The sequence below is a fragment of the Xenopus tropicalis genome, chromosome 9 (genome assembly GCF_000004195.4).
Source record: "Xenopus tropicalis strain Nigerian chromosome 9, UCB_Xtro_10.0, whole genome shotgun sequence".
Classification (NCBI taxonomy): Eukaryota; Metazoa; Chordata; class Amphibia; order Anura; family Pipidae; genus Xenopus; species Xenopus tropicalis.
In genome coordinates this window covers 61,145,385-61,158,069 of record NC_030685.2, presented here as the reverse complement: position 1 = coordinate 61,158,069, position 12,685 = coordinate 61,145,385, and the positions used below count along the sequence as shown (strand labels likewise).

The 12,685-nt window shown below is 38.8% G+C and overlaps 1 protein-coding gene across 3 annotated transcripts in view; it reads right to left on the bottom strand.

Moving 5' to 3' along the window:
* mcm3ap (minichromosome maintenance complex component 3 associated protein) overlaps positions 1-12,685 on the bottom strand; it is a 31,166-nt gene that overhangs the window by 16,585 nt on the left and 1,896 nt on the right. The window contains exons 2-10 of one of the 3 annotated variants that reach the window (XM_031893134.1): positions 10,922-12,599; positions 10,247-10,822; positions 9,631-9,860; positions 5,364-5,445; positions 4,897-5,044; positions 2,508-2,701; positions 1,079-1,218; positions 789-986; positions 247-515 (exon numbers count right to left, since the gene is read on the bottom strand). In XM_031893134.1, coding sequence (XP_031748994.1) covers positions 247-515; positions 789-986; positions 1,079-1,218; positions 2,508-2,701; positions 4,897-5,044; positions 5,364-5,445; positions 9,631-9,860; positions 10,247-10,822; positions 10,922-12,581 — 3,497 coding nt within the window. In that variant the 5' untranslated portion in view covers positions 12,582-12,599. Of the gene's footprint in view, positions 1-246; positions 516-788; positions 987-1,078; positions 1,219-2,507; positions 2,702-4,896; positions 5,045-5,363; positions 5,446-9,630; positions 9,861-10,246; positions 12,600-12,685 lie in introns of all 3 variants that reach the window. The other 2 variants (XM_004917891.2, XM_004917892.4) reach the window with 2 other exon arrangements.

Sequence of the window (12,685 nt, the reverse complement as noted above, 5' to 3'; positions counted from 1 at the left end):
AATAAATGGTGTGCAGGATAGGGCAATTGTTAGGGCAGGATAGAATAGATTTTTTAATGGCCTTTTTATCATTTCTAGCAGTTGGTCAACTCAAAAATGGGGATTATACCGAGCGCTGGTACAAGAATGGTTCTAGCAGTTGGTCAACAACACAGCGTGGCTGGCAATTTCTTCCATTCGTGAAAAAAGTGGAAAAATACATAGCGTTAGCCATGTTACAGTAAAGAAAAGTAAGAAGTGGTTTACCTGAGAATGTCTCCCTTGTTTAGAGAAAGCAGGACACTGTATCCCCTGAACTCTGGCTCACAAGGGCAGGATATCCCACGATTGTGAAGGTCTTGGTACATCTCCTTTAAACTCAGCAAGCACTTTGTCAAATTCTCATTGTTGATTTTTGCATCAAAAGACGACATAGGCTCCTCACACAGCTCAAAGGCACAGTGTATATGGAAGCGCATACATTTCTCCATCAAAGACACAGTACTGAGGTTACACAAGTGTTGCTGAGTTATGTCCTGCGTATAACACACACATTATTCACAGTCACTTACAGTGTTCTTAATAAATAGCCTTATGTACCTCTTAACAAAAAAGACAAAAAACTGTCCTTCCCTACTTTCCACAAATATTATTCAGTTCCAACTAAGGAATGGAATCTAGTGTGACAATGCGAAGCCCTATCAGGTCAATGTAAACCAGAATGAGAGATATAAATTTAAAAAAAAAAAAAAAAAAAGTATAAAACACGTACCAAGAATCATCCTCATTTCCACATACTTAGTCCTCACCTTTCTTATCCCACGAGTCCGGTTCCATACAAAGTCATACCATTCCCGATAATTCCCCTCTCCCTTGTCCATTATCTGAGTCACCAGGTAGTCCATGGTCATACTCAGCACGTGCGTCGGGCGCAGCTCATAAGGGAGAGGCTCTTCCTGATCAGCAGAGGAACGACTATACTCCTTTATAGCAGTTGCATGGTCTACCTGAAGAGGACAACATTAACTAGTCACACAAAGCTGTCACAGTGTGCATCTGACCTGTAATGCAAAATTTCTGGACCTAAATTTTTTTATACCTTATCTGTTCCGGGTAGAAGTTCAAATATACTCAGCTGCTTGCGAGTTTCCCTCATATATCGCTCCTTCTCAGGACACATATCAGGACACGTTCCAACAAACAGCTTGGCCTGGTCTAATTCAGTTCTCTTAACACGAGCTATAAGAAGTCAATCAGTGTGGCATTAAATTGACAAAAAAATGTAACAAGAACAAAAAAACAAAAGTACCCAACAGTTTATTAGAGATTCTTAACCCATGGACCACATTTCAAAATACACTTCAGTGCCAACTGAGTACATTGGAAATGCTTCCATTTAAACATAAGAGATTTGTGTTGGGAGACGAAGCTTGACTCCCAACAATATTGTAAATTAACCCACAGGTGATCAGTTGGGTTAAGGTCAGAGTTCTTTGCAGACCAATCAAGTTCTTCCACTGCTGTCTCTGCAAATCCATTCTGTGCAGACCTTACTCTGTGCACAGGCTTATTGTGCAACTTAATCAGGAAAGAGCCTTTCCATAAGCTGTTGCCACAAAATCAAGACGACAAAATTATCAAGAATGTAATAGTTTAATGTAGTGGCATCTGTATTGGCAATGCTGAGTGTTGCTTAAATAGCTGTATAGCATGGATCTTCAAGCAATCCACTAATATAGTAACACCTATTGTTAAATAATAATGGACTAAATAATAATGGCAAGCATAAAAAGGCATACAAGGAAATTAAAATAAATAAACCTAAATTTATTTGACAATAATTTTGATCATGAAGCAGATTCCCAGACATTATCTAACAGCTCGATATGAAAGACAGTTGAAATTGAGCTTTATTTTGCCAAGAAATTCTATAGCGGAGTTTCTTTATAGCCTAATAAAAATCTGAAAATATATTTAACTCTCTAAAGTTATTTTATGTTGGTTCTTTCAATTCCCTGTTTTAAAAGCACGACATCAACCTGTTCTTATTGAGCACACAAAGGTTAACCCTTTTTTTAATACAGCTAAGTCTAAAATACCAGATACCCAGAGTCTCTGTCTTAATGTAAACACTGATGTGTGCATACTTGTACTTCAAAACCTTTCCAATGAATCCCACAACAAATGCAAAAAACTTGATGGGCCATATTATATGTATAAAAGAGGATTATCTAAATTATGGTCCTTTTTATTGCCCTATAATGTACTGGGAGTCTGACTGGCACAAACTGTATAACGTATTACTGCTGCCGTCTTGCCCTTCTATTCCAATGTAATGACACATCCACACATACTCCTATAACTGCACTTGATAAAATATGGGCTTCTTAGAAGATAAAATTACAACAATGTTAACATGAACTAACAAGAACATCCTTTTGGAAGATCTTTTGATGATTACTTGCGGAAACCAGAAACAAAACATGACGTATATCATATTTAGCAGTGAACGTGAGGCTGAAAATTACCTTGTCGCAATATTTTATCCCGCTGATTCAGTAGGAGGTACTTATCTTCTGAACTCTCGGCCACCAATCCTAAAAGGTGAGAAAGTGACGGTGGTAGCGCTATTCCTGATGAATCAGAAGGCGGTCTTTGGGCATCAGAGCTTTCAACATCAAAATGCAGAGCCTTGGAGAACCCAGGTTTCTTCGGTGGGGACCTATAAGTGCAATATATTGTCATGAATATGCAATAGAATATTATATATATATATATATATATATATCAGTCCTGATGGTGTCTGCACTCCAAGGCTTTTAGTATTCTGTGGGGTGCACAGCCAAAATCTGAGTATTTAGCATGAAATAATCCATGGCCGGCACACCCTTAAAATTCAAAAAAAATTTTATTGAAAACTCATTGTTTAAAAACCAACGTTTCGGTCCTCATTAGGACCTTTATCAAGGATAAAGGTCCTAATGAGGACCGAAACGTTGGTTTTTAAACAATGAGTTTTCAATAAAATTTTTTTTGAATTTTAAGGGTGTGCCGGCCATGGATTATTTCATGCTATATATATATATATATATATATATATATATATATATATATATATATATATATAATATTCTATGACGATCCTATATGGATGACGTCATATATAGCACACACAACAAATTTGTATTTATTCTGACCTAATCATACAGTTTTTTTTTTTTTTTAAATGTATATTATATATACACACACACATATATACAGTTGTTTGGATACTGTACTGTATCCTGTACTGTATGTACTATATTAATCTGGAAAATGCAACCTAAATACTTGGTTTATAGAGAATCTATTGTCCTAAACACCTGTATCAGCATAACTGTTGCATCTGCCATTTGCTGTGGAAGCTTATAGATACAAATAGATTTAAAGGGGAAGTACAGCTTACCAAAGATATTTTGGTTCAATTGTTTGTTTTTAACTTTTCTAGTATGAAGAGCTTTACAATTTAATTTTTTCATCTGATACAGACTTGCAAACAAAGCAAACTTTTCTGCAAGTCGTAAAATTTTTTTATGAATCTTATGAAAATGCGTATTCGCTTTAATGTATTGGGTGTGAGGGGAAAAAAGGCAGATCAAAAAAGGCAGATCACCATGGAGCTGGAATTGAACCAGCCATTTTCCTTTACGGTCTCTCCCTCTACCACTGAGCTATTGAAGGGATCCTTAGTTGCAGCTATCTCAGAGGCTTTATACCTGCGCACTATTTGCCTGTGAAGTAGCAGATTGGGAAACAAACAGCTAGACATCCCCCTGATTGCAATTTAATTACCATGCAAGCAATGCACCCCCATTAGCACATATATTTATATTTGTGAAACATCACCTAGAAAATTTAGAACTGCAGTCATGTGGTAAATGTTATATCTTTATTTGTTTAATGGAAGATGTGAGCATTTTACGGTCAGTATTGCTGGGAAAAGAAATACCGATTGATGGCAAAGCTTTGCTTTAGTACCAGCTTAGCACCCCTTTCACAGTCTATAGTATAACTTTAACCTGATTGGCTTAGCCCTGACTTACTTTGTCCAATGACTACTTTTTTTTTACAGCAAACCAGGCTGACATTTATAAACAGGGCACTTAAGTTAAAATGGATAGAACTCTGGATAAAGTGTGGTTAGGGTTAGTAGCAGTACTTAAACCCCTATAATGAAGTTTTCCTTTTAACAGGCCCAATAATTAAATATGTTTAAAGGGATATTTTTATGGTATACTTTTTATTTTTAATTACCCTATTCACATAAAAATAATTCACTCTACCATTTAAAATTTTATTCTTGAGTCAACAAATGTATTTTTTTTTTAGCTGTAATATTGGTGTGTGTAGGCGCCATTTCAGTGCATTGTGCCCGAGTCTGAGCTTTCAGAAAGAGCCGGCACCACATATAGAACTGCTTTCAGGTAACCTATTGTTTCTCCTGCTCCCATGTAACTGGAGGAGTCCCAAGCCGGAATTGGATTTCTTACTATTGAGTGTTATTCTGATATCTACTGGGAGCTCCTATCTTGCTCCCTTCCCATTGTTCTACTGATCGGCTGCTGGGAGGGGGGTGATATCACTCCAACTTGCAGCACAGCAGTAAAGTGTGACTGAAGTTAATTAGAGCACAGGTAACATGATTGTGGCACCCTCGAAAATGAAGAAAATGGCTAGCCCCATGTGAAATGTGTTTTTGAAAAACGGATTTTAATGCAGGATTCTGCTAGAGAAGCTCTATTAACTTATGTGCTTTGAAATGAAACATGTTGTCCTATGACAGCATTCCTTTAAGTACAGGTGGAAAGCTTTCTGTTCTCAACTCAAATCAACTATTAACTATAGACCACATCATTTTAAAATTCAGTCAGTACTTACGTTTTAGCCCCAGTCCCGGTGGTTATATCTCGGACCAGTCGTTTTCGCATAGGGGAAAGCTTGGTACTCTCCTCTCCACTCAGTCTTTCTTCCCTCTCTTCTATCTGTTGCTCACTTTTACTTAAGAACTCCCCCTTCTTACCAGGACCTGAGAAGACTGGCTCATCAGTACAAACAGCTAATACACAATAAAAGCAACCAGGATTACATACAGACAAATACTACTAATTAGACAGATGACATACCAACCTAAACATAGTCTACATAAGGAATTACAACACCTCTTAACATGCAAAGACTCTGTTTATGTCACATAAAAGCTGGAAGGTAACAGGCATAATGTATAGGTCTATAGTGCATGTTTCTTCAACATAAAATCAACAATTCACACATACTCTACTGGTTGTACGCACACATAGCTCTCAACACCAGTTCTTTCAGACGACATGCAGTTATGAAGAACTTACTGGTCGTCTTCTTCTTGTAATAGAATATGCATACGTCGCTGTGCAACTTCTTCGCCATTTTCTTTGCATTGGCAGCAGCCGTCTGATACAAATTTAAAAAAAAAAATTTTCAATGTCATGTGAATTTCTATATTTTATTGCTTATTACTATACATTTCTAATAACAAGGAAAAGGCCAGAAAAAGCACCCAAAGGATAGTTCTTTTTTTGCATAATAAAAGAAAATCTAATTCTAAATAACTTTCCAATACATATTCTTTAAAAAAAAGGTTCAAGGAGAACATTGTAAATGGAATTGCAGGTGTATATATAATATATGGTTTATTTATATTTTTCTGTTCTATGGGTCACAACTCCTTCATGTCTGTTTAACTGGCTTGCAACATTGTTTCAGAAGTTAGGCTGAGGGAACACAGGGTGTATGGAGCACTTCTCTTTGCCTGCATACAAAACGCAGGTGCAGAGAAGTGTACACGGTACACCCTGTGTGCCCTCAAGTCTTAGAGCCAAGACTGCAGCAAATGTTATTAGGATTTATTTAATGTTTATATGGTCTTTAAAGGGGAGTTCACCTTTAAATTAACATTTAGTATTTAGTTATTTTAGGCATTTAGTTTGGAATTTAATTTGGAATTTCAGCAGATGATTGCTATGGTCTTGTTTACCTTAGCAACCAGGCACTGGCTTGAATATGAATAAGATAGGGACTAAATAGAAATATAAAGTAATGATAATAAAATTGTAAGCTCACAGAGCAATAGTTTTTGGGCTGCTGGGTCAGTAACCCCCGATTTGAAAGCTAGAAAAATGAAGGGGGATGCAAATATTTTAAAAACGGTAAAAAATAGAGCTTTCCACCGGCGACTCCTATTGTTCAGAAGCAGAAGAGTAGGGAGAGTAAAAGGAGTGTGTATTAAGATGACAAAGGGATTTTAATGTTCAAACAGTTTCAGTTTTAAAGGAGACATATCCTATAAAAATTATGAATGTACCAGGGAATTATACTCCTCTAGATATAGAAGGATTGTGCTTAAAAAAGTTGTGTTTCTGACGGATTTATTGAGAAATTCCACAAAACCCCCACTAGCCCCGTCCATCTGTGCCACTTCCTGCTGGCTGAATTCTCTGGATGAGCTGGGGAGCCGGCGGCCCTCCGTACCCTGCACTGTGGGATAGGAACCAATCAGCAGCTAGGCTGACCTGATAGGGAACTGAAGCCTCTCTGTGCTTGTGTGAGTGCAGGGCTGTGATTGGCTCTCCCCCTCCTACTGTGCTTCTCTAACAGCGCGTACGTCCCTCATTGGTGCAGCACGCGTCGCGCATGATGCCGTACACATGCGTGCTGCACCAATGAGGGACGTACGCGCTGTTAGTGCTTCTGTTAGCGCGCATGATGCCGAAGGGATGCAGGGACATATAAGCGCTGTTAGTGCTTCTGTTAGCGCGCATGATGCCGAAGGGACGCAGGGACATATAAGCTCTGTTAGCGCACATGATGCTGAAGGGCCGTAGGTACGTACACGCTCTGTTAGTGCTTCTTAAGCCATTAAGTTCAGTTCAACGGTATCAGTTTTGACAAGGTATGACTCCGTGTATATGTGTGGCTTGCAGATTACAGAAGTTTCAGTTTAGTTCTGTCCAGCTTTTGCATTTTTGCTACTGTATCTCTTTTGCTTAATGTTGATTTTACCTTTAAATACTAGGAGCAAATACTAATACCTGAAAACAGTTTTAGGTTACAGAGAATAAGAACTTCTACTATATTTTGTTTCCATATATGTGTGCAAAGCAAATAATTCAACCCCCAAGGTTTAAGTGTTTGCTGTGAGTCCTAGTAACCTCTTGCAATGCCACTGGGAGGCACCTTCCCCATGTGCCACCCTTAGAGCATTCATAACTTTTTGCTTTTTGTTAGTTGCTAGTAGAATTTACAAACACAAATTATTAGTAGGTAAGAGAAATATTTACAATATATATCATAACATACTTTCAATAAGAATCTGCCCTTGCCCCCCACCTCAAAACACATTTCACAATTGTGCCCATATATCCCAAGTGAGTTGGAAGAATATATATAACAGAGAGAGAAACAGAGAGAAAACAGCAGATAATTAGTATGGCAGCTTCCTTAGCCTTCCCAAACTTGCTTTTGTCTGCTGATGTAGCATTTTTCTTTCTCTTAAGTAATCTATTATTTATTTATCTGTTATTTGATTATTGAAACTTAGCAGTAGCGGCTGCATTTCCCACCCTAGGCTTATACTCGAGTCAATACGTTTTTCCAGTTTTCTTAGGTAAAATTAGGTACCTCGGCTTATATTCGGATCGGCTTATACTCGAGTATATACGGTACATTTTTTTCCCATTTATCCAATATGTCTCCTTTAAATTAAAAGTAATGTGCAAATAAATGGGTTTACATAAAGTGGCATGTCTCCTTTGCAATCAGCTGTGGTCTCCAGTGTTGGGAGTGCAGACGTTCAACACCTGCTTTTCTAATTTACTTAAGATTATAATAGAAAAGGGTCCTTTCCTGATAAGACTAGATTTTTACTTTGTAAAATTAGCAAAACTTCAGTGTCAATTTTCTATTTTTTTTTTTTTTATAAAGCCATCAAATGTTGAGATACTAAGTCCAAACGGATTCTAAATTCTATATCAAATATGCAAATTTTATTTTTATAAATTAAATCATTTTTATTTTTTTTAACAAGTAATATTATGTACTCATTTTATTATAAAAACAATCTGAAAAGGACAATAGAAATATTCAGTAGTCTACCAGTTTCAATATATTCTGCATACAGTTAGTTCTCCATTAATGATGGTTGGAATAAGTCAGAAAGCATATAGAGTGGATATAAAAAGTCTACACACCCCTGGTAAAATGTCAGGTTCCTGTGCTGTACAAAAATCATTTCAGAACTTTTCCCAACTCTAATGTGACCTATAAACTGTACCACTCAGTTGAAGAACAAACTGAAATCTTTTCGATGGAGGGAAGAAAACCAAAAAAAACTAAAATAATGTGGAGTCAGCATACACCTGCTATCATTTAAAGTGCCTCCGATTAACCCCAAATAAATTTCAGCTGCTCTAGTTGGTCTTTCCTGACATTTTTGTTAGTCGCATCCCACAGCAAAAGCCCACAGAGAGCTTCCAAAGCATCAGAGGGATCTCATTGTTAAAAGATATCAGTCAGGAGAAGGGTACAAAAGAATTTCCAAGGCATTAGATATACCAACAGCAACATTAAAGGAGCTGCAGGAATATCTGGCAAGTACTGGCTGTGTGGTACATGTGACAACATTCTCCCGTATTCTTCATATGTCTGGGCTATGGGGTAGAGTGGCAAGGCGAAAGCCTTTTCTTACGAAGAAAAACATCCAAGCCAGGCTACATTTTGCAAAAACACATCTGAAGTCTCCCAAAAGCATGTGGGAAAAGGTGTTATGGTCTGATGAAACCAAGGTTGAACCTTTTGGCCATAATTCCAGAAAATATGTTTGGCACAAAAAAAAATACTGCACATCACCAAAAGAACACCATACCCACAGTGAAGCATGGTGGTGGCAGCATCATGCTTTGGGGCTGTTTTTCTTCAGCTGAAACTGGGGCTTTAGTTAAGATAGAGGGAATGATGAACAGTTCCAAATACCAGTCAATATTGGCACAAAACCTTCAGGCTTCTGCTAGAAAGCTGAACATGAGGAGGAACTTCATCTTTCAGCATGACAACAACCCAAAGCATATATCCAAATCAACAAAGGAATGGCTTCACCGGAAGAAGATTAAAGTTTTGGAATGGCCCAGCCAGAGCCCAAACCTGAATCCGATTGAAAATCTGTGGGGTGATCTGAAGAGGGCTGTGCACAGGAGATGCCCTCGCAATCTGACAGATTTGGAGAGTTTCTGCAAAGAACAGTGGGCAAATCTTGCAAAGTCAAAATGTGCCATGCTGATAGACTCATACCCAAAAAGACTGAGTGCTGTAATAAAATCAAAAGGTGCTTCAACTAATTATTAGTTTAAGGGTGTGCACACTTATGCAACCACATTATTTTAGTTTTTTTGGTTTTCTTCCCTCCACCTAAAAGATTTCAGGTGGAAAAAGTTCTGTGTACAGCACAGGAACCAGACATTTTACCAGGGGTGTGTAGACTTTTTATATCCACTGTAGTTTTGACTACCACATCCTAATTTAATACCTCCTTGCCACCCCAGATGTGCAGTACCCTCTAAATTTTTTGTCCCAACATTAACTTACATGATTGTTGAAGTGAATGACTGCTATTTTCCGAGCAGGTTTACAATACATCCGTTGCACCTTTCCTGCTTTTTTGAAGAATTTCTCCAAATACTGCTTTTGGTTTAGATGATTAGGCAAGTTGGTGACATGAATGGAAGTCAGGTCATTTGGAGATCGCATTGCCCGGTCTGTTCTTGGCCCACTGTCTGCTCTGCATGTCCGGCGCAGTGGTGTTTTAGCAGGAACAGCTGGATAAATCAGAAGTGGAAAAAATACTATAATTACCAAAAATAACAGAAAACAAATTAACATTTGTGAACTTTCAGTTTATTGTTGCAGATATATATTTTGTAAGAATAAAAGGTGGTACAGAAAAAGCATACTGTAAATGTGAAACCCAGCATGAATTAATGCACCCTCATAGTGATAAGCACAGGTTTGTTTATCCATCTTTGTGCTCAGGTTCTGACTCCCGCTTCAAGAGTCAAAAGTAGAGAACAAAGCAGAGAACAGCCAGATAGATACCGATTTTAATTACATTTACAAATACCTTTTAGATATATGTTGGCGTTCCCATTAAATTAAATAAAGGAGGAGCTTTTGTACTGTGTGTGAATTTTAAATATTTCCCTACCTAAATTGTCCGATGACTGCTCCTCACTCTCAGGCAAAGGTTGAGCTCTGTTAAGTGCTAGCTGACTTCGAACACTTGGATTGGATTTTTCCATATTTTGTTGGCTAATCCCTGCTGTAAGATGAGCTCTAGAAACAAGTGATTGGCTTTGTCCAGCTTGCACATAGTTACGCTTTGGCATTTGTTGGTTGGTTCCAGCAAACGATGGAACTTTGCTAGACAGAGTTTGACTTGAACTAACAGCTGTTTTAATGGCTGTAGATTGGTTTTCAACTGGGTAACCAGCTGGTGGTGATTCAGTTTGAGGCTCTTGGTGGTGCATAACTTCTTCAGAGTCCTTTTTATGTTGAGTCTTTATATGACTTTTAACTACATCATATAAGCTTCTAACGTACATGGTGGCACCACCTGTGAGTTGTCGTGCAAGCCTGCTGGGCTTCTTTTCTGGAGGATTATCACTGCGAGAACTTGGAAAGTTCTCCTCTAAGTAGGGAGGCTCATGTTTTACAGAAGATCTTCCCATATCTTCCTTCCTCTTAATGCCTTTTGGAGACTCCTCTTTCTTGGACACTTCACCTACATGTAAGAGATCTGAGCTAGTAACAGGGTTTACAAAATTTGAAAAATTGCTACTAACACCACAGACAGGTCGTGAAGGTGCAGTTTCATCCTTACCTTTGCTATCGGCTGAAGTAAAAGAAAATGTGGTACTGTTCTGTGATTCCCTAGAACCAGTATGAACAATAGGCTGAATATGACTGGACATCTGATTATTATTAGACATAGTCGCTGGATTCTCCGTTTCAGAGACTGCTCCAAAAATTGGCTTGAAAGTAGAATTTGATGGAGGTTGAAAGTTGCTTCGGGAAGACTCGTTAGATATCTGCTCCAAGTTGTTAAGTATTTTTGTACCTGATGAATCAGTTTCTGAATTAACCTGCCCAAACACAGAGGCACTTCCTGAATTTTCTAAAGTAGCAGATGTTTTCTCAGATGTCCCACTATTTTGTCCAAAAACAGGTTGTTCAGATCCACCTGTGACTTTACGAAACAAAGATTGCTCAAAATTGACTGCACCTTGCGTAAATGATGATCCAGACTTTTGTAACGGGGCTGTACTAAAGGTAGTCTGAAGGCCAGGTGTTTGGCTGGTGGCTGTCTGTCCAAAACCAGAGGAAGTCTGAGCAGATATCTGTCCAAACTGAAAACCCTGTCCAGAGTTTGCCTGCGCAAACACAGAACCCTGCCCATTACCCGCCTGACTAAGTGAAGAAGTCGTGGATGCAACAGTACCTTGCCCAAACACTGGCACACTTGTTCCAAATGTTACATTACTTGTCAAGTTTGGTACAGTAGAAGTCTGGCTAGTTGTTGTCTGACCAAACACAGAAGTTGACTGGCTTGTGGTGGACAGTCCAAAGATGGGTATGGACTGGCACGTATTAACTTGTCCAAAAAGATTTGTAGACTGGCTGCCAGTGAGTTGTCCAAAAGCAGGTACAGATTGAGAATTTGTAACCTGCCCAAAAGCGGACAATGATTGGGAAGTTGTGGCAAGTCCAAATGCAGGATTAGACTGAGTAGTAATTGTATTCCCAAAGACAGGAGCAGGTTGTCCACTTGTAGACTGTCCAAACACAGAAGACTGACCAGAAGCATTCTGCCCAAACATGGGAGTAGATTGCCCAGTGGAGGCTTGACCAAATATTGAGGGAGGCTGCCCAGGAGAAAACATGGAAGCAGTCTGACTGGCATGTGTTTGTCCAAATATAGAAGTAGATTGGCTAGTTGTGGTCTGTCCAAATGCAGGAGTTAACTGTGCAGAAGAGGTCTGTCCAAATAATGGAGCGGATTGCTTGCTAGAGGCTTGTCCAAAAAGGGAACCTATTTGGCTAGAGATGGCTTGTCCATATGGGGGAGGCTCGCTAGAAGAGACTTGCCCAAAAAGAGGAACTGATTGGCTTGTAGAGACTTGCCCAAACATGGAATTCGATTGACCAGTAGAGGTCTGTCCAAAGAGGGAAGTCATTTGGCCAGTAGAGGTTTGTCCAAACATGGGAGCTGACTGGGCAGTAGAGGCTTGCCCAAACACAGGGACTGAATGGGTACTAGAAGTTTGCCCAAATGCAGGAGCTGAATGACTACCTGAAGTCTGTCCAAATAAGGGAGCTGAAGGACTAGATGAAGTCTGACCAAATAAAGGAACAGGTGAAGCTGTTGATGTCTGTCCAAACGCAGATGGTTGTCCAAACAATGAACTGCCCTGATTCTGACCAAGGGAGCCAGATGGATTCTGTCCACCAAAGGGGCTGTTAGAGTTCATAGTGTATTCCATTTATAACCATCGACAGACCTTAAAAAAAAAAAAAAAAATCAGTTACAGTGGGGCAGGTTAAAATTTTTACTTCTACTATGCATTTGACATTCAATGCGGTTTTA